The sequence below is a fragment of the Haliotis cracherodii genome, unplaced genomic scaffold, assembly GCF_022045235.1.
Source record: "Haliotis cracherodii isolate W230 unplaced genomic scaffold, xgHalCrac1.p SCAF_42, whole genome shotgun sequence".
Lineage (NCBI taxonomy): Eukaryota > Metazoa > Mollusca > Gastropoda > Lepetellida > Haliotidae > Haliotis > Haliotis cracherodii.
In genome coordinates, this window is record NW_027266300.1 from 1,294,404 (window position 1) to 1,317,059 (window position 22,656).

Below are 22,656 nucleotides of genomic sequence, written 5' to 3' on the forward strand. Positions count from 1 at the left end.
AGGACCAAATTTTCAGAGGACAGCTATTTTAGTTTTGTCAAGATTGACCGATAATTTCCATATGTCACAATATGATTTTAGAGTATTCAAATAATTCTGGAGTCTATTAAGATGTCTTAGAAAAGTACAGTATCACCTGCAAATACATCTGGCTATACCTGCGTTACTCTATCGCCTTTTATATTCAATTCGTTTACTAATTCATAACTATACAGGGAGAATAACAGCGACCAGAGGATACAACAGTCGAGTTGCCGGAACACTGGTGTTTGAAGCTGCAGTAAAATACCACAATGGCCCCTCGACACAAGGCCCCTTGCAGTGGCGTCTCTCAAAAGCCGTGCTCTGTGACGTCCGTTGAGAATATGGCGTCTATTATACACTTATTGGATACAGATGTTGGATACGTATAATAAGAGTGAGTGAGTGAATATGCTTTAACGCCGTTTTTAGCAATATTCCAGCAATATCACGGCGGGGGACACCAGAAATGGGCTTCACACATTGTACCCATCTCGGGAATCAAACTCGGGTCCTCGGCGTGACGAGCGAACGCTTTAACCACTAGGCTACCCGACCGCCCCCATATAAAACAAGAGATATGGCAGGTATTTGATTCTTATATTTTCATGTAGTGGACATATTAATAACACATGGTATTCATCTTCTTCGTAATACTTGCAGTGAGAACACATCGATCTTAAAACATCATTATCTTCAGATTGTCTGTGTAACTGTATACTTCGTTAAATATCTGCGTAAACATATAGATCGAATAGTTATAAAATACAATTCTGGTATTTTCCCATGTTAAACATGGAATAGACATGACATTGTATCGACTTTGGACATCTGATATCAGCTGACTAGCCTTGACAATACATACCTTTACATATCATAACTTTATTTCCAATATTGGGGGCACGGGTGGCCCTGTCGTCTAAGGCGCCGCGATTCGCTGTGCAGAGTTGCGTCCCTTGGGCACGAAACCTATGATTGTGGGTTCGAATCCCGGTTCGCCCCGATTATGTTTCTAGGTTTGTCAGCACCATACCCGTGCTCGTGGGGTTCCCCGAAGTGGTAAACATCTGAGCCCTGCATTATTTCGGGCTTTCCTCCCACATTAAGCTGACACGCCGCGATAAAACTGGAATACTGTTAAAAGTGGCATTAAACCCAACTCACTATTTCCAGTATCCTGGAATATCAGCGCAAATACAAATCCGCAAATGCAAATCCATGCGAAAAAAGGATTTCTCTAACAGCTGAGGCCCAGTTAATATCTTCAGAGTCACCAGGCGTTTCGGCATGTAAAGCATCGTCCAGAGTATCGTGTATCTGGTTATCGGGGATAGTTCTGCATTGATAGTTTACATATATCGGGGGCCTCCCGCGTTTTGCTAAAATTGCCTTATTTGGTGATCGGTAGCCGACGCAAAGAGCAAATTTACAAAAAAATTGATATGAGTTTTCTTAATACTGTGGCGTAAAGGTTACCCAAAGCTCCGAGCCGTACATCAGTATTGGCTGTATTTTACCATCAAATATCCTAAACAGCGATTCAACAGGTATATTTCTAGATTTACTATCAAACTGCTAAACTAGATGCATTCCTTGATCTGATTGCCTTGAAAGTTCTTCACATGCGTGTGATTTTAAATATCGACATGAAATTGTCAAGCCAAGATATTTGTAACATGATACTATAATCAAGCTTTTGTTCCGTGTTTGGGAACTTGATTATACCTTAATAATAAGAAGAGGAACGATTACGGTCAAGCAGTTTACTATCAGTGGTGTTGTGTCTTATAATACAGAATACAAGAGACATAATAGCAATACATGGTACATAGAATGATAATAGTATGAATACATGAAACATATAGAATAATTATCGAATGATCGAATAAGCAACGGTTATAATACTTGAGGAGGAAAGCTGGAAAGGTAGGGGATATAGCGGTGTCTAGCCGGTTGAGCCACATTTCAAACATGACTATTGCCGAATGCACCACATTTTCAGCTGTGTGCACTTCAGCTACTCTAGCCGGTAATTAATTTATCAGATTACTGATACCTTTAAATCGGATACCTTTGGCTCACTTCTAGCGTCAAAAGATCATTTACTGGTGCCTTTAAAGTACTGACTCGAGTTATTCCAGGACGTACAGGCCTTTTAGCTCCTCCTGCTGACTTTCTCGCAATCTCCAGATATTATCCAATGGAGTGAGGATCAAGTCATGGCATTCACCTCCGCTCAAAAAGCCCTTTTATCACACGCAAACAGTGTCCAACTTCAAAATGATCAACACTGGATATTTACTGACGGAGCAGTAAAGGGTCGGGGTATTTGGTACCTCTATCTACATGACCCGCAATAACACACCATATATTGCAAGACTTTGCAGAGTGACACAAGGAGAACGTCAAGTGACACGGCTACCTTGTGACGTGTGGTTCCTGTCTATCGCAGTTGCCACCAGTCATTGTAGACCATCTCTTATCCAGTCAAAACACAAGGCATGTATACTTACAGGAAGCAACCTATGTGTCCAGGCCTTGAACGTTTTGCCAAGGAGAGTTCACTGTGAGTCCACATTCTTGTCAGTGGTAAGTCCATTCAACATCTTGCTTGGACTGTAGTTGTTCTTTCAGGACTTTGGCCTCTCGTAATACAAATGATTGTGTCGAACCAACGTGTCAGATCTCCACCTTCGTCAGACGTTCAGAAGATTCGGTCATTCGTAATATCTCAGTGTCCGATATATTATCAAAACATGTGAAACTTCCATTCACAAGCAGAGCTGCTTAGCTAGCTAGTCAGTCTGATTTTCAGGACCTACGTCGAACTCATTCCCATCCAAAACAAGGGACTCGACCCTCAACAAAACAGATTAACGTTAGGAATGTTATTGTAAAACGTTAATTGACTACGATCGCTAGAGATGGACTGTTAGTTGTCCACAGGGAAGAATGTCAGTGAGTTAAAAGTTTGGGCAATATTTCAGTCATACCGTGACGAGTCACAGGGAAGGAGCTCTGTAGAAGAAACTGTATTGCTGTACCTCGTCATCTTGGATGGTCGTCTTACATCTTTATGACCTTAATGTTGTATAGAATATCATTTTATGCTTGTGTGTAAACTCTATTTTCAATTAAGAAACACGTAAATTCCAAAGAAGTTTACATCTTATCCAAATATCAATTTGTTTTGCATACTCGTGTCAACCTCAAACATTACATTAATACAAAATATCGCATTGTACATACATCATGCATTGTCAGTGAGAAGAAAACGCACACCTTGTAAATACGTTGAACAATGGACCTATGGCCTCTCAGGTTGCTTTGAATAAACAATTTGAAAACAACAACAACATCTTTGCAGATCCAAGTTATCATCCCTCCAGTCACCAGCGTAAGGCTGTTTTCAGTCGCTATTTCTCTTCCAGACAAATCTATTGAAAGGGTGTCTGCAGGTTGTCAACCTTGCACTTCACTGAAGAAGGTTACTGTAATTTCTAGCCAGTCCACAGGAGATTCACTTGGAGTTGTAGACACAGTTGCTGTTGACATTCTGAAACATGAGAGAGTTCTCGTCCTGAGCAAATGTGTAACTTCATTTTCATGTTCTTCCATTCTTGAGAGCAATTGCAACTGGTCCATCTTTGTATTGACCTGCGACCTCTTAATGGTTCATTGGCAGTCAAGAGAACAGACCCTGCCACAGGTTTTAAATCTTGGATCCAAGATGAGTCCCTTTCTATTCCTAGACTTTGTATTGGAATTTGTCAAACAAAGAACCTTAACAAGAACCATGTTGCTGAACGATGCATCCAGGAACTAGAACAGGAACCCCTAAAACATGACCTCCAAGGAGGCCTGTGTTTCCCTTGACATTACCAGTTACTCTGCACAATTGAACTCTCGAGTTTGTTCACGAGGATTATCTTCTCAAGAGATGCTGCTATAGTGGAATCAATTTAGCAATGAACAAATACCAGTGAATGATCAAAACTTTGGCTCATATCTTCTAGAGTTGAAACATCAGAGTGTTACAAAGTGTCACATGCTTAATTGAGTCCTACCTAGACATTGAGAGGGATGTTGATTGTAATAATCACCCCTCTCCCTTCCATTCCACAAAAGCTCTCATACACCCAGATAGTCATACGTTGACGGTCTCAACGAATCCATGAATACTTCAGCCGATGATTCCAATTGTTCTGTGTCTGTCAGTGTTGATCCTAGTGCATCCACTCAGCCAACGTTAAGACGTTCCTCACGTCAGAGACGCCTGCCTGACCATCCCAAGGACTACTATATTGACTTTAGATTCTGTTCATTTCCAAACATGATTATGTATGATGTGAGTGAATCACAATGTGTTCATTATGAGATGCCAGATGATATACATCTTGGTATTTTCCTTTTTCAGAGAACAGTATCTCATTCATTCGTTTTACAGATTATCTATTTGTCGTTCTAGATAAATTGCGTGTTATCTCACCTACTATCTTCTTTAAAATGTTTGATGCTCAAGTTCAACCAATCTTATTATATGGATCAGAGGTCTGGGGTTTTGAAACCTATTACAATACTGAAAAGGTACACTTAACTGCATGTAAAAGATTTCTAAATGTTTCTAAATCGGCTCCAAATCATATGGTCTATGGCGAATGTGGCAGATACCCGTTATATATTTGTTCATATTTACGTTTACTCAGATACTGGCTCAAAATAACAGAGATGTCGCGGGAACGAATCACCAAAAAATGCTACGAAATGCTTGTCTATCGTGATAATGTTGGTTACGTAACCTGGGCATCAAACATTAAGCATTTACTCTTCTCTCACGGATTTGGATATGTTTGGCTTAATCAAAGCGTTGGAGACAAAATGTATTTTCTTAGCTCTTTTAAGCAGGTAGCAATTGATATGTTTACTCAAAATTGGAGGTCGTCACTAGATAACAGTACACGCTACCACGTTTATAAAACCTTTAAATATTGTCTAACACCAGAGGTTTACCTGCATACTATAACAGAGAGAAAAATTAGAGACACATTTATTAAACTTAGGCTAGGGTTAAATGATTTGATGTGCAACAGGGGTCGCTTCTCCTCTATTCCTAAGGATATGCGTTTTTGTCCATTCTGCGAAAACCATATAGAAAACGAATTACACTTTTTGTTTATATGTCCAATTTACGACAACCTAAGATTGAAATATATGCCTGATATAACTAAGAACCACTATTCCATGAACAAAATATTATCTTTTAATGGTATCTGTAGTAAAAAATTAACTAAGATATTACAATACATCTATCAAAGTCTACGAGTGCGTAGTAAACTACTTAGTAAATCCGATATGTCCAGAAATAATAAGTTGTTTTGAAACTTTCGCATCTAGATCAGGAGTATCTACATTTCATTTTTGTCTATTTGTTTCTACTAGAAATGCATATACATTTAAATTGTCAAATTGTCCTGACATGATGAGTATATTTCTGATAGATTCTCCTGATAGATCCTTTTGTATTGAATGTCGCGCTATGGCTGAAAGCCTTTGCGACGTAAAACTTCATATTTCCATTCCATTCCTTTTGTATTCCTTTTTTTATTTTTCACTACTACTGCTGCCACTGTGGTTATTACCAATGTTATTACAATACCTTTATTATATGTCAAGCATCATATTAGTTATCAAATAATTATAAAATGCGCTGTACAGCTGTAAATAATATTGTTTATCTGTATGTGTATATGGGCCAATGGCCTTTCATACAATAAAAGATTGATTGATTGATTACAAGTTTGTGTCATATTTAATGTGTTTATTCCAGTTTAATCATTGTTGTCCTCAGACAGTGTTATGTGCATTACCTTATTCCACCTCTTCCGTGACGATTATCCTCTCATTGTCTCACCACACAGTGTGCCTGACATCTCTCTCACCACACAGTGTGCCTGACATCTCTCTCACCACACAGTGTACCTGACATCTCTCTCACCACACAGTGTGCCTGACATCTCTCTCACCACACAGTGTGCCTGACATCTCTCTCACCACACAGTGTGCCTGACATCTCTCTCACCACACAGTGTGCCTGACATCTCTCTCACCACACAGTGTGCCTGACATCTCTCTCACCACACAGTGTGCCTGACATCTCTCCCACCACACAGTGTACCTGACATCTCTCTCACAACCCTCTCAGTGTCTCACCACATTGTGCCTGACAACTCTCTCACAGTCTCCTCACCAGTGTGATTGTCACCTCTCTCATAGTCTCACCACACAGTGTGCCTGACATCTCTCTCATAGTCTCACCACACAGTGTGCCTGACATCTCTCTCATTGTTTCACCACACAGTGTGCCTGACATCTCTCTCAGTCTCACCACACAGTGTGCCTGACATCTCTCTCTCACCACAGTGTGCCTGACAACTCTCTCACCACAGAGTGTGCCTGACATCTCTCTCTCACCACAGTGTGCCTGACATCTCTCTCTCACCACAGTGTGCCTGACAACTCTCTCACCACAGAGTGTGCCTGACATCTCTCTCAGTCTCACCACACAGTGTGCCTGACAACTCTCTCACAGTCTCCTCACCAGTGTGATTGTCACCTCTCTCATAGTCTCACCACACAGTGTGCCTGACATCTCTCTCAGTCTCACCACACAGTGTGCCTGACATCTCTCTCTCACCACAGTGTGCCTGACATCTCTCTCACCACACAGTGTGCCTGACATCTCTCTCACCACACAGTGTACCTGACATCTCTCTCACAACCCTCTCAGTGTCTCACCACATTGTGCCTGACAACTCTCTCACAGTCTCCTCACCAGTGTGATTGTCACCTCTCTCATAGTCTCACCACACAGTGTGCCTGACATCTCTCTCAGTCTCACCACACAGTGTGCCTGACATCTCTCTCTCACCACAGTGTGCCTGACAACTCTCTCACCACAGAGTGTGCCTGACATCTCTCTCTCACCACAGTGTGCCTGACATCTCTCTCTCACCACAGTGTGCCTGACATCTCTCTCTCACCACAGTGTGCCTGACATCTCTCTCTCACCACAGTGTGCCTGACATCTCTCTCTCACCACAGTGTGCCTGACAACTCTCTCAGTCTCACCACACAGTGTGCCTGACATCTCTCTCTCACCACAGTGTGCCTGACAACTCTCTCACCACAGAGTGTGCCTGACATCTCTCTCTCACCACAGTGTGCCTGACATCTCTCTCTCACCACAGTGTGCCTGACAACTCTCTCACCACAGAGTGTGCCTGACATCTCTCTCTCACCACAGTGTGCCTGACATCTCTCTCACCACAGAGTGTGCCTGACATCTCTCTGTCTCACCACACAGTGTGCCTGACATCTCTCTCTCACCACAGTGTGCCTGACAACTCTCTCACCACAGAGTGTGCCTGACATCTCTCTCTCACCACAGTGTGCCTGACATCTCTCTCTCACCACAGTGTGCCTGACAACTCTCTCACCACAGAGTGTGCCTGACATCTCTCTCTCACCACAGTGTGCCTGACATCTCTCTCACCACAGAGTGTGCCTGACATCTCTCTCAGTCTCACCACGCTGTATGCCTGACATCTCTCTCTCACCACAGTGTGCCTGACATCTCTCTCTCACCACAGTGTGCCTGACATCTCTCTCAGTGTCTCACCACACAGTGTGTCTGACACCTCTGTCACAGTCTTACCACACAGTGTGCCTGACATCTCTCTCACCACACAGTGTGCCTGACATCTCTCTCACAACCCTCTCAGTGTCTCACCACACAGTGTGTCTGACACCTCTGTCACAGTCTCACCACACAGTGTGCCTGACATCTCTCTCGCCACGCTGTGTGCCTGACATCTCTCTCACAACCCTCTCAGTGTCTCACCACACAGTGTGTCTGACACCTCTGTCACAGTCTCACCACACAGTGTGCCTGACATCTCTCTCAATACTCTGTGTGCCTGACATCTCTCTCTCACAACCCTCTCAGTGTCTCACCACACAGTGTGTCTGACACCTCTGTCACAGTCTCACCACACAGTGTGTCTGACACCTCTGTCCCAGTCTCACCACGCTGTGTGCCTGACATCTCTCTCACAACCCTCTCAGTGTCTCACCACACAGTGTGTCTGACATCTCTGCTGCAAACTGACCACTGTCATGTGAAGGCAAAAAAAGTTCTAGTTTAAGTGTCAACTACCGGCTGTTTACTCAAAAAGCAGTAATGATTTCTGTTGGTATAAACACTTTATTTCAATACATCTGCAAAATATTCATTCACAACAGAAACTTGCAAATGCAAATATACAAATGTCTCCTATATAAAACGTTGCACATACGTAACATGAGATTCACCCTGTGTCATCTGTATTCGAAATACAACATTCTTAGGGACTGACCATTTGATATTGGGGGATGGGGTGCTACTTTATCAACAACATATATTGTTCCAGAAAAAATAATTTCTGCTTCAGATCATTTATTTCTAAAATTTATATTGATTTGTAGCTTTAGCAGAAAGCACATTTAGTCTCCAAACAAAATCATAGATCCCCCTCCCAGAATATCAAATATTCGGTCCCTTAAACAACACGATACCATCACCACCAACAGGAATACAAAACAATGTGATCATTCAGTTGACAGTTTCCTTCATTTTTACAACATCTGTTGCTCTGTTCAAGAACCCCTTCCTATCCAGCGAACCAACACACACTCTAATTTCAGATCTTAATTATGTACAGTATTTCTGAGCCAGTACTCGGTGAAATCTCAGATCATATTAACCTGCAATATTGCAAGGCCAGTACTCACAGTAATGTCAGATCATAATAATGTACCGTATTTCTGAGCCACTGCTTGCTTGAATAGCAAAATTGTTGTGTACCAAATGATGCTAATGAAAACCCACTGGCTTTGAAATAAATCACTTCAAAACAGTTCAATGATGGACAGAAAACCAATACTTGGTAAAGAAAGAGTACTGTGTGTATGTACACTATTCACAAGGGACGGGACGGACAGGTGAACACATTAGCCCTGACATAGCTCTGGAGACGCATTCATGAATACGGTTTTAGCTGATTCACCTCAGCAATGAACCCCCTCAACCACAGTGGCGTCACTGATGTCAGTAGGAGGGCCAGTAAGTGGAGATAGCTTGTCCAAGTAAAGGGAGATAATCACAGGTGATCCAGTGAGTATTTGAAATATTTACCATGCTAACGAAACCACACCTTCATCTATCTAAGTGTGTAACATGACAGCGATCATAAGTAGCTAAGTGTTCCATAACAAGTTGGAAACTGCAGCCAGAAAGTGGGGCAGTGCTCAATGAGTTGAAATGGCTGAACACAAGTTAAGCATCGACAGTCCAGAACCCTGAGTAACAGTGACCCAAACTCAAATCATGTTACAACTGACTGACTGACTGAGTTTATATAAACAAACACACAGAGTTGACCAGGCAGCTGAAGGCCTCAACTGAGACCATGCTACTGGCACTGTCTGAATCTCTGACAACAAAGAGAGAGCAAATGTTTTTTTCTGACAGTTAGCAGTATTTCTGAAAAATCCCAGCAGCCTGTAAATAACAGAGTCAGGTCACATATCAAGTGATCGATATTGTGAGCAGCACACCATCGGGGTACAATGATTGTCAGGAGAATAAGTTAGTAGGAACCCCTGGATCATCATCGGCATGTTCTACTGAGCATGAGGTACGGAGACTTTACTGCCTCAGAATCCTACCACAAGTCATCAAATGACCCAGTAATCAAAGTCATACATATGTTGGAATGGAAAGATTAACTACATCCCATCAAGTTAATGACTGAGACTTGTTCAACAGGCAGCACGGCTGACAACAGATGCTTCAGAGTCCACACAACGAACAATGTCACATTTTGTATTCTTCAAACACTTCACAAATTGCAGTCTCTGGACATGTCACATAATGTATTCCCTGAACACCAACACAACCAACAAGGTGACATATTGTACTCTCTAGACATGCCACATATTGTACTCTCTAGACATGCTAGACATGCCACATATTGTACTCTCCAGACATGCCACATATTGTACTCTCTAGACATGCCACATATTGTCTTCTGTAGACCCATATTGTACTCTCTAGACATGCCACATATTGTACTCTCCAGACATGCCACATATTGTACTCTCCAGACATGCCACATATTGTATTCTCTGGACTCTACTTAACTCTACTTCTACCTAACTCACAGGTAAACTCTTCTCTTTAACAATAATGACTTTCAGTCAGTCTGAGATTGTTTTGTCTTTAACAAGAATGGCTCTATGACTTTGGCAAAAACATATTTATTAATGAAATAGAATCCATTATCTCATGGGTTGATGTTGAGAGCTTGTTTATTATTTGATTACAGACCCGCATATATACACCCCAAAACACAACTTTTTGAAATGTGAAGAACACATCTGAAAAACGCATCAATACCATGGCAAAATTAAATAACATGTATAAGAGACCATCTCTCAACATCGTCACATCACTGACACTTACTGTGTCTATATATTCAGCATCCTTGACACTCAGTCCGATCCTCATCAAATGTGGACAAGTACCTCCTCTGTAGTGATGTAAACTCATGTTAACACAAACTCAACAAATGCCCAGTGTAAAGGTGTGTGCCCAGATCATGTCGTGAATGTGGGGACCTGCATCAACATGATGCCAGCGAGAAGTTCAAACAGACAGGCAGTGCCTGCCAAGATGGCGGACCAGGAGATCTGTGGGTGCATGGCCGGACTCGACTCGTCCAGCTTCGCATAGAACACCACCAGGCTGGAGGAGATGGCAAACACTGAAAGAAGAACATAAATAAACATAAGAAGAACATAAAAAACAAGCTTCACCCTAACTAGCCTCTACAGCAGTTATACCTCACCATGTTTCTTCCCCAGTTGACATCCAGTTTCACCCTAACTAGCCTCCACAGCAGTTAGACCTGACCATGTTTCTTCCAAAGGTAACATTCCAGTTTCACCCTAACTAGCCTCCACAGCAGTTAGACCTGACCATGTTTCTTCCCCAGTTGACATCCAGTTTCACCCTAACTAGCCTCCACAGCAGTTAGACCTGACCATGTTTCTTCCCCAGTTGACATCCAGTTTCACCCTCTTGCCTCCACAGCAGTTAGACCTGACCATGTTTCTTCCCCAGTTGACATCCAGTTTCAACCTAACTAGCCTCCACAGCAGTTAGACCTGACCATGTTTCTTCCCCAGTTGACATCTAGTTTCACCCTAACTAGCCTCCACAGCAGTTAGACCTCACCATGTTTCTTCCCCAGTTGACATCCAGTTTCACCCTTTCTCGCCTCCACAGTAGATAAGATAAGGTGTGGGTCTAAAACCCAAGAGTAATCTCGTTATCACTATCAGTGACTATTTTCGAGCTGGCTGGCTCTCATCGGACTAATTGTAATTATGTAGGGGAGCTCCTTATATACCCGTCTATGTTACAGGTGTTCCCATCGATATACCGGTGGTGTTCACCAGTCAGATGGTAATCTGGTGTACCGGTGGTTGTGTCTCTCTAACCGATGGACTGGTGGTAGGTGTGTCTAGAAGCGGTGGACTGGTGGTAGGTGTGTCTGGAACCGGTGGACTGGTGGTAGGTGTGTCTGGAACCGGTGGACTGGTGGTAGGTGTGTCTGGAACCGGTGGACTGGTGGTAGGTGAGTCTGGAACCGGTGGACTGGTGGTAGGTGAGTCTGGAACCGGTTGACTGGTGGTAGGTGTGTCTAGAACCTGGGACTGGTGGCAGGTGTGTCTAGAACCGGTGGACTGGTGGTATGTGTGTCTGGAACCGGTGGACTGGTGGTAGGTGTGTCTAGAACCTTGGACTAGAGGTATGTGTGTCTAGAACCTGGGACTGGTGGTAGGTGTGTCTAGAACCTGGGACTGGTGGTAGGTGTGTCTAGAACCGGTGGAATGTGTCTGGAACCGGTGGACTGGTGGTAGGTGTGTCTAGAACCGGTGGACTGGTGGTAGGTGTGTCTGGAACCGGTGGACTGGTGGTAAGTGTGTCTGGAACCGGTTGACTGGTGGTAGGTGTGTCTAGAACCTGGGACTGGTGGTAGGTGTGTCTAGAACCTGGGACTGGTGGTAGATGTGTCTAGAAGCGGTGGACTGGTGGTAGGTGTGTCTGGAACCGGTGGACTGGTGGTAGGTGTGTCTAGAACCTGGGACTGGTGGTAGGTGTGTCTAGAACCTGGGACTGGTGGTAGGTGTGTCTAGAACTGGTGGACTGGTGGTAAGTGTGTCTGGAACCGTTGGACTGGTGGTAGGTGTGTCTGGAACCGGTGGACTGGTGGTAGGTGTGTCTAGAACCGGTGGACTGGTGGTAAGTGTGTCTGGAACCGGTTGACTGGTGGTAGGTGTGTCTGGAACCGGTTGACTGGTGGTAGGTGTGTCTAGAACCTGGGACTGGTGGCAGGTGTGTCTAGAACCGGTGGACTGGTGGTATGTGTGTCTGGAACCGGTGGACTGGTGGTAGGTGTGTCTAGAACCGGTGGACTGGTGGTAGGTGTGTCTGGAACCAGTGGACCGGTGGTAAGTGTCTCTAAAACCGATGGACCTGTGGTAGGTGTGTCTAGAACCTGTGGACTGGTGGTAGGTGTGTCTAGAACCGATGGACTGGTGGTAGGTGTGTCTGGAACCGGTGGACTGGTGGTAGGTGTGTCTAGAACCGATGCACTGGTGGCAGGTGTGTCTAGAACCGTTGGACTGGTGGTAGGTGTGTCTGGAACCGGTGGACTGGTGGTAGGTATGTCTAGAACCTGTGGACTGGTGGTAGGTGTGTCTAGAACCGATGCACTGGTGGCAGGTGTGTCTAGAACCGTTGGACTGGTGGTAGGTGTGTCTGGAACCGGTGGACTGGTGGTAGGTGTGTCTGGAACCGGTGGACTGGTGGTAGGTGTGTCTGGAACCGGTGGACTGGTGGTAGGTGTGTCTGGAACTGGTGGACCGGTGGGGGGATATCCATGTGCTTGACGTCTGAATGTTGACCGGTGGACCGGAGAGAAATGTTCTCAGAACCGTTTGAAGAGACACGGAGTAACAATGGCTGAGTGAAACAGCTGGATATCTGTAGTGTCGTGATTTTACGATAGCTTCAAAAATCTATTTTATATTGACTCATTGTGTTGTGTTATGTTCATAATCACATGGATTGCCATCAGTTGTTTGCTATGGGTTGGACTAATGAGTGTAAGAGTATATTGTTGCTGGGGCAGGATGTTGTCCCAGCTAGGATTGGGGAGTCTACCTTAGGTCGGCGGACCTAATTAAAAGACAAACCCCATTTATTGGATCAAAAACGATTTATTTATGACTGCAAAGGACCCTCCACAGTAGTTGGGCCTCCACAGTAGTTGGACCGGACCATGTTTCTTCCCCAGCTGACATCCCTAATGTTTTGCATTCCTAGTTACTGTTTATCCAAAAGATACCTCAAGTATTAATGCACAATTAATTTTTATAGCAATTTTACCAAATAAAGATAGTTTGTACATCTAAACGGGCAAAACAAAAGAAACGACAACATGCTCATCAATTCAAACTAGAATGTGTTTTTACTCACGAAAACAGATGTCTCCCCTCTCCTGTTTTTTGATACATTAGTTCAAATTGTTACAATAAATTTTATTCGCAAATACAGAAAATAACAAGTATTTGTCACAAAGTGATGAAATGTCCCCTGCCTGTATATACACCATAGTACCAAATATGAAGACAATCCAGCGATAAGTTCTTGAGATATCGCGGCAACACCGTTTACCAATTCCAAAAGCAGATTTACCTGCTGTGACCTTGAAAATGGGGTCAAGGTCACCAAATCTGACTGGTGTCTGCGGAGTCTGTATATACACAATAGTTCCAAATATGAAGACAATCAAGCAATTAGTTCTTGAGATATCGCGACAACACCGTTTTCCAAATCCAAAAGCAGATTTGCCTGCTGTGACCTTGAAAATGGGGTCAAGGTCACCAAATCCGACTGGTGTCTGCGGTGTCTGTATATACACCATAGTTCCAAATATGAAGACAACCCAGTGTTTAGTTCTTGAGATATCGCGGCAACAAACAGATGGGACGTATGGACGGTCGTGAATACTATATCCCCCGCTCCGCACTTTCGCGCTGCGGGGGACAATAATCATGATAGTAGCACATAAATACAGTTTCTGTAGTAGAGATTCTGATTAATACATTAATGAAGCAGCACTACAGTTGATGCAATGTAAAAATATGAAAGAAATAGTAGACCATGGGGAGACATAATACACCAAGGAAACAGCAGGTGACAATTCTGAAAAAGGAGCTCGGGGAGTAGCAACAAAAAATCTGAATCCATAAAAACGTGAAGATAAATAAATCATGTTAAATTTCATGAGGTGTTATTTTCACAATACACTGCATTAAATCAGCATTCTGCAAGTTTTGTACCAACCCAAATAGCCTCAAGAAACAGGGAGGACTCAAGTGACAGAGTTACCTCCCTTCCCTCTACATGCAGACACCACTGTCTTGAAGTACTTAAGGGAGAAATTCAAGAATTCCCATCAACTTGTGGTACTTCTCGGTATTTCAGAAAAAGTAGTTATGAAGTCAGATTCTGTTTGTGTCTTGGCGAACACTGGAGTGGGAACTAATAAGGATTCCAGTGACTCTTCAACAGTGAACTACAAGTCAATGGTTTCAGTCAAACATCTTTTCAAAGTGAGACACCTTGCAGTGATGAAACTACGATTTTTTTAAGGCGGGCCTTAGGGCCCATAGACCTTGACAATTGTGGGCCTTTCCATGACTTTTGTAAATGTGAGGCCCGTAAACATAAAAACATACCCGGCAACTCGCCAGGTCTGGGGGCAATACTGCACACAAGGACAACTGTCACAAGCGAGCAATGTCTGACCCATTCCCCACTCGTCAGGTCTGGGGGCAATACTGCACACAAGGACAACTGTCACAAGCGAGCAATGTCTGACCCATTCCCCAAATGTCAGGTCTGGGGGCAATACTGCACACAAGGACAACTGTCACAAGCGAGCAATGTCTGACCCATTCCCCAAATGTCAGGTCTGGGGGCAATACTGCACACAAGGACAACTGTCACAAGCGAGCGATCTCTGACCCTTTCCCCAAATGTCAGGTCTGGGGGCAATACTGCACACAAGGACAACTGTCACAAGCGAGCGATCTCTGACCCTTTCCCCAAATGTCAGGTCTGGGGGCAATACTGCACACAAGGACAACTGTCACAAGCGAGCGATCTCTGACCCTTTCCCCAAATGTCAGGTCTGGGGGCAATACTGCACACAAGGACAACTGTCACAAGCGAGCGATCTCTGACCCTTTCCCCAAATGTCAGGTCTGGGGGCAATACTGCACACAAGGACAACTGTCACAAGCGAGCGATCTCTGACCCTTTCCCCAAATGTCAGGTCTGGGGGCAATACTGCACACAAGGACAAATGTCACAAGCGAGCGATCTCTGACCCTTTCCCCAAATGTCAGGTCTGGGGGCAATACTGCACACAAGGACAACTGTCACAAGCGAGCGATCTCTGACCCTTTCCCCAAATGTCAGGTCTGGGGGCAATACTGCACACAAGGACAACTGTCACAAGCGAGCGATCTCTGACCCTTTCCCCAAATGTCAGGTCTGGGGGCAATACTGCACACAAGGACAAATGTCACAAGCGAGCGATCTCTGACCCTTTCCCCATGTTGAATCATATTGGAAAACACAAGACAAGATTGTAAACACAAGACACTAATGATGCAACATATAATACCATCAAGTCGTTAACAAAATTTCAATAATAAAGGCATGATGCTGAAAACGCTGATCAGAATCAGGACAATGATAGTTGTACCGTACATTCTCAGATTGACACGAAACGTTATGAGAGCATTTCATTGGTCATTAGAAGACTTTTAATCAATTAGAAAAAAAATATTCCAAATCAAACGTATTTACTGTCCGGAAGTTCACTTAAAACTGAGATCAGTGGTACCAACAGTGGAACCAACAGTGGAACCAGTTCAAGTAAGCAACGACATAAAACATTCAGAACTAGCAGACAAATCTTTCTGAATGTTCTCGGCCAAACCATCGTTTCCGCTGCGAGTCATGGTCTCGCATCTGATTCATATTCCGAACCTCTGTGGCACTTTGTTGTTGTTTTCAACTGGGCAAACTTTGAATAACGCTTTCCCTGTATCGACTGATCCGCCACCATGTTACCCTTCCTGGAATATCTGTACAGCACATGCCGAACATAAACTGTCTACAGCCTTGCGAACACTTAATATTACTAGCGGAGTGATTAATAACCTATACGTGCTTCATTCGATCAATGCCTGGAGCTTGTTTTACCAGAACAGTTTGTTTACCGATATATATGGATGTATCATACTGTTGCTTCAATCACGTAGTCAACTTTATGACCATAACTCTTTTAGAGGCGAAACTTGGGTTAAGACCAGGCACAAGATGGTGACTGATATGAAAATACTGATCCAAGAAAACAAAAATAGATCGCTATAGCGACCAAATAAGTTGCAAATTGAGGGCTGACATGCATGCTTAAAGTTACTTAGTTTCCATCATTTCAACATCTGTTGTCTTTGGTGTCCATGGCGACTCACAGTTCATATTGTCTCCATCCATTCCTAATTTCTTTATGAGCTATTTCCCAACTACATGAGCTGGTCTGGGTCAGGTTGACATTCAAACAGGGTCACACTGACCCAAACCTCACTAGTTGCCTGTTACAGACAATGTTTTGATACTGTGACAACTAAAACAGAACTCACCAGAAACAAGACAAACTCCAGATATAGTCAGCTGACGCTTGCTCTTCACAAGCTGCTCTGGGAGGCACTTATCTAGTCGTGTAGAAAGTAGCAGCATCATGGACAAAGACAGCATTCCCCATCCCAGCAGACTGAGGCCCTGCAGTACGTGGTACCACACTGAAACACAGCAGTCCACATCTAGACCAACATGCCTGGAGGCGTGTGGAAAGGTGAGGTGAGGTGGGGTTAAATGTCCAAGATTATTGCACTTATATGTGTGTGTGGCTGCTTGTACTAGTCTGGACTGATGCTGATTTATAGTGCTAGCCCACTGAGATACCATGCCGCAGTTTAACATAAATACTCCACTCAGACACAGTATACTGACTCCGAACAGACCAGTACTTGTTTTAGCCCCTTAAAGCCGAGTGCCAGACAGGGTAACAACAAGTACCATCTTTTTACGTCTTTTGATTTGACAGGGATTGAAACCCCGGACCTTCCACTCTCCGGGTGGGCGCTCTACAACTAAACCACAGAGGTGGCCATGGAAAGGTGAGGTTGAGTGACAGGGTACCAGTGTAGGGTGAGGTTGTGTGGCAGTGTACCAGTGTAGGGTGAGGTTGAGTGACAGGGTACCAGTGTAGGGTGAGGTTGAGTGGTCCTACCAGTGTAGGGTGAGGTTGTGTGGCAGTGTACCAGTGAAGGGTGAGGTTGTGTGACAGTGTACCAGTGTAGGGTGGGGTTGTGTGACAGGGTACCAGTGTAGGGTGGGGTTGTGTGACAGGGTACCAGTGTAGGGTGAGGTTGTTTGGCAGGGTACCAGAGTAGGGTGAGGTTGTGTGAAAGTGTACCAGTGTAGGGTGAGGTTGTGTGACAGGGTACCAGTGTAGGGTGAGGTTGTGTGTGTCAGGTTGCTGGGCAGGGTACCAGTGTAGGGTGAGGTTGTGTGGTCCAACCAGTGTAGGGTGAGGTAGTTTGGCAGTGTACCAGTGTAGGGTGGGGTTTGTGGCAGTGTACCAGTGTAGGGTGAGGTTGTTTGGCAGGGTACCAGAGTAGGGTGAGGTTGTGTGAAAGTGTACCAGTGTAGGGTGGGGTTGTGTGACAGGGTACCAGTGTAGGGTGAGGTTGTGTGTGTCAGGTTGCTGGGCAGGGTACCAGTGTAGGGTGAGGTTGTGTGGTCCAACCAGTGTAGGGTGAGGTTGTTTGGCAGTGTACCAGTGTAGGGTGGGGTTTGTGGCAGTGTACCAGTGTAGGGTGAGGTTGTTTGGCAGGGTACCAGAGTAGGGTGAGGTTGTGTGGCAGTGTACCAGTGAAGGGCGAGGTTGTGTAGCAGGGTACAGTGAAGGGTGAGGTTGTGGGTGAGGTTGTGCGGTAGTGTACCAGTGTAGGATAAGGTTGTGTGGCAGGGTACAGTGAAGGGTGAGGTTGTGGGTGAGGTTTTTGGGCAGGGTACCAATGTAGGGTGAGGTTGTGTGGCAGGGTACCAGTGTAGGGTGAGGTTGTGTGACAGTATACCAGTGTAGGGTGAGGTTGTGTGACAGGGTACCAGTGTAGGGTGAGGTTGTGTGGCAGGGTACCAGTGTAGGATGAGATAGTGTGGTCCTACCAGTGTAGGGTGAGGTTGTTGGGCAGAGTACCTGTGTAGGGTGAGGTTTGTCAGGTCCCACCAGTGCAGGGTGAGGTTGTGTGGCAGTGTACCAGTGTAGGGTGGGGTTGTGTGACAGGGTACCAGTGTAGGGTGAGGTTGTGTGTGTCAGATTGTTGGGCAGGGTACCTGTGTAGGGTGAGGTTTGTCAGGTCCCACCAGTGCAGGGTGAGGTTGTGTGAAAGTGTACCAGTGTAGGGTGGGGTTGTGTGACAGGGTACCAGTGTAGGGTGAGGTTGTGTGTGTCAGGTTGCTGGGCAGGGTACCAGTGTAGGGTGAGGTTGTGTGGTCCAACCAGTGTAGGGTGAGGTTGTTTGGCTGTGTACCAGTGTAGGGTGGGGTTTGTGGCAGTGTACCAGTGTAGGGTGAGGTTGTTTGGCAGGGTACCAGAGTAGGGTGAGGTTGTGTGAAAGTGTACCAGTGTAGGGTGGGGTTGTGTGACAGGGTACCAGTGTAGGGTGAGGTTGTGTGTGTCAGGTTGCTGGGCAGGGTACCAGTGTAGGGTGAGGTTGTGTGGTCCAACCAGTGTAGGGTGAGGTTGTTTGGCAGTGTACCAGCGTAGGGTGGGGTTTGTGGCAGTGTACCAGTGTTGGGTGAGGTTGTTTGGCAGGGTACCAGAGTAGGGTGAGGTTGTGTGGCAGTGTACCAGTGAAGGGCGAGGTTGTGTAGCAGGGTACAGTGAAGGGTGAGGTTGTGGGTGAGGTTGTGTGGTAGTGTACCAGTGTAGGATAAGGTTGTGTGGCAGGGTACAGTGAAGGGTGAGGTTGTGGGTGAGGTTATTGGGCAGGGTACCAATGAAGGGTGAGGTTGTGTGGCAGGGTACCAGTGTAGGGTGAGGTTGTGTGACAGTATACCAGTGTAGGGTGAGATTGTGTGACAGGGTACCAGTGTAAGGTGAGGTTGTGTGGCAGGGTACCAGTGTAGGATGAGATAGTGTGGTCCTACCAGTGTAGGGTGAGGTTGTTGGGCAGGGTACCTGTGTAGGGTGAGGTTTGTCAGGTCCCACCAGTGCAGGGTGAGGTTGTGTGGCAGTGTACCAGTGTAGGGTGAGGTTGTTGGGCATGGTACCAGCATAGGGTGAGGTTGTGTGGCAGTGTACCAGTGTAGGGTGAGGTTGTGGGTGAGGTTGTGTGGTAGTGTACCCATGAACTAATGTACGGTAGTGTAGTGGCATTAAGGTATCTTTTATAGAATTACTGTTAGGCACAGGTCACAATCAACAACCTGGGTCAGTATTTTGAAAATGTAAACATGTAAAATGTATTTTGAAAATATCAAATGGGAAACAGATTCTGACAACTTCTTTCCTTCATGAACATGATGTCTGAGTTAGATCCTCCTCATAGCATTTGTCGCTAACATTTGTGCAAAGACAGCTTCAAGAACAGACTTCGCTGATATCCGTGTTTGCCATTTGATACATAGGTTTAATGATAAACTTCATGAACAGGCTCCTGATGAAGATTCAACCCCAGAGAAAGAGACAGAAAGCAAAAGAGTTCCCACAAACCTGGTTCCTCGGAGTAGAATGCTGGTATAATCTGACAACGCAGATAGTCACAGAACTGCACCCACCACAGACCGTAGAAGCTGTGAGGAGGCAGCTCAAACCATGAGTGTGTGACTGCCGCGAGAGTGTACAGGATGTTGGCGGGTACCACCAGGTACAGGGCGTGGCGCTCGGAGGAAAGCATCAGAGCTTGTTACCATGGCTACATCAATGCTGGCGCAGAGTACCTCATCAGCTGCCTCACCTCATTGGTCATCTGTAACTGTGAACATATTCACATGTATATTGATCAGTATGTGAGTTAGTGCGGCTTTACCCAATTAGCAATATTCCAGTTGTATCGATTTAGGGATTCCAACCAGGGTCTTTAGCATGATGAGCCAACGCTTTAAAGTTAAACTACAAGGTTTCCCTAAAGTATCTGTTGGTGAAGAGGATTTGTCCTCTTTTTATGGACTCGCATCCTCGCTTTTAAAACATGTCTGACGTGATAAGTAGTGTATGTTTGCCAAAGTACAGTTGTATCACAATATATATTCCTCAATGTGGTACGAGGTGAGGTGAAATGGGACTTAACATTGCGTCTAAGATTATTGTAGTACATAGCGACGTGCATGCATGTGTGTATGGCTGCTTGTACTAATCAGGACTGATGCGATTCATAGTGCTAGCACCCTGAGATACCTTGCGCAGCTTAACATGATTACCCCACTCACATAGTATACTGACTCCGAGCCAACCAGCCCTTGTTGTATCCCCTTAATGCTGAGAGCCAGGCAGGGGAACAACGACTACAATCTTTTAATGTCTTTCTGTCGGGGAGCAAATGATGGACCTTCCGCTCTCTGGGCAGACGTTCTACCACTAGACCACGGAGGCAGTCCAACATAGTATGGTTCACAGGCAGAATAACTGCATCAAGATTACAAATGAGCAAAATGAAGATTTCTTAAAGTGAAAGACTGACACCTGTATAAAATGGAGATTGTTTTGAGTGAGTGAGTGTCTTATAATTTCCTCACACTATAATGAAACCATCTGATCAATGAACTGCTCAGGATTGTGTTTCATAATTTCAGTGTGATGTCCAGTTTCCATGGTGATGTACGGTGAGACTTAACAGATGAGTTTTGTTTACCACTGTCAGACATAATACAGTATATGCATGTCAGTATGTACAGTCCAGACCAGTCAAGCCAAGACTGATAGCAGGACCAGGCAGAAGAGCACGGCGCCAAACTACAAGCACTGGTCAACAAACTGATAGGAGGACCAGGCAGAAGAGCACTGTGCCAAACTACAAGCACTGGTCAACAAACTGATATGTTCTCAAATCAAAATAACATAAACCTTTATGCATGAAGTGGGTGTATTATCATGATTATCAAAGAGTGGACATGATAAATATTCATTATATTGAAATGCTAGCGGGGTATTTTATTCTGAGTATTTAAGGTTTATCCCCGAGTATCTTCACATTGACTCTGTGTAAATTTTACATTCTGTCATTTACGTTCACGCGTTATAGCCATTTGTTGAGCCGAGTTTAATGAGCATATTCGGCCGTTCAACACATTTTCGCATTATCGTGTTTATGGGATTAGCATTGTGATAACCCTTGTATAAACACAGGCCACTCTTATGACAATATATACTTCAAACAACAATTCACAGATGCGCGATGTCAGAATCAAAACATAAACAAAACAAACGGACATGTGAAAAAGTCTCACCAAAGCACGGCTCACAGAGTTACGTCCCTTCTTTTGAGGGGAGCTTACTCCATGTAATCTTCTTGCGACTGGCCACTAAAAATATAAATGTTGTTCATGTTTACGATTACTTGCATGCAATAAGTACAACAAATATTCAAAACGATAAAATAGATTTTTGATTTAACACCTTTTTTTTAAAATTTAAAACTTCCTCGAAAACCCACAGATTGATTGAGAAAACATTACAACATTGACTAGCGTGTAATCTGCAGATTTGGAAAATATAACATTGACTGGTGTGTTATCTGCAGAATGGGAAAATATAACATTGACTGGTGTGTTATCTGCAGAATGGGAAAATATAACATTGACTGGTGTGTTATCTGCAGAATGGGAAAATATAACATTGACTGGTGTGTTATCTGCAATTGGGAAAACATAACATTGACTAGTGTGTTATCTGCAGATTGGGAAAACATTCCAACATTGACTAGAGGGTTATCTGCAGATTGAGAAAAAGTTACAGAAATGACAAGCGTGTTATCTGAAGATTGGGAAAACATTACAACATTGACTAGCGTGTTATCTGAAGATTGGCAAAAAACATTACAACATTGACTAGCGTGTTATCTGCAATTGGGAAAACATTACAACATTGACTAGCTCGTATCTGGAATTGGGAAAACATTACAACATTGACTAGCGTGTTATCTGCAGATTGGGAAAATATAACATTGACTGGTGTGTTATCTGCAGTTGGGAAAACATAACATTGACTAGTGTGTTATCTGCAGATTAGGAAAAGATAACATTGACTAGCATGGTGTCTGCAGATTGGGGAAACATTACAACATTGACTAGTGTGTTATCTGCAGATTAGGAAAAGATAACAT

At 44.3% G+C, this 22,656-nt stretch overlaps 1 protein-coding gene across 1 annotated transcript; it reads right to left on the reverse strand.

Moving 5' to 3' along the window:
* Positions 1-8,280: 8,280 nt before the first annotated feature.
* Positions 8,281-21,806, reverse strand: LOC139441660 (uncharacterized). The gene is made up of 4 exons (XM_071222464.1): positions 21,782-21,806; positions 20,049-20,310; positions 16,909-17,067; positions 8,281-10,883 (listed from the first exon to the last, which is right to left on the reverse strand). The coding sequence occupies exons 2-4, from the start codon at positions 20,230-20,232 to the stop codon at positions 10,717-10,719; spliced, it is 510 nt and encodes a 169-aa protein (XP_071078565.1). The 5' UTR covers positions 20,233-20,310; positions 21,782-21,806; the 3' UTR covers positions 8,281-10,716.
* Between the last annotated feature and the right edge of the window lie 850 nt (positions 21,807-22,656).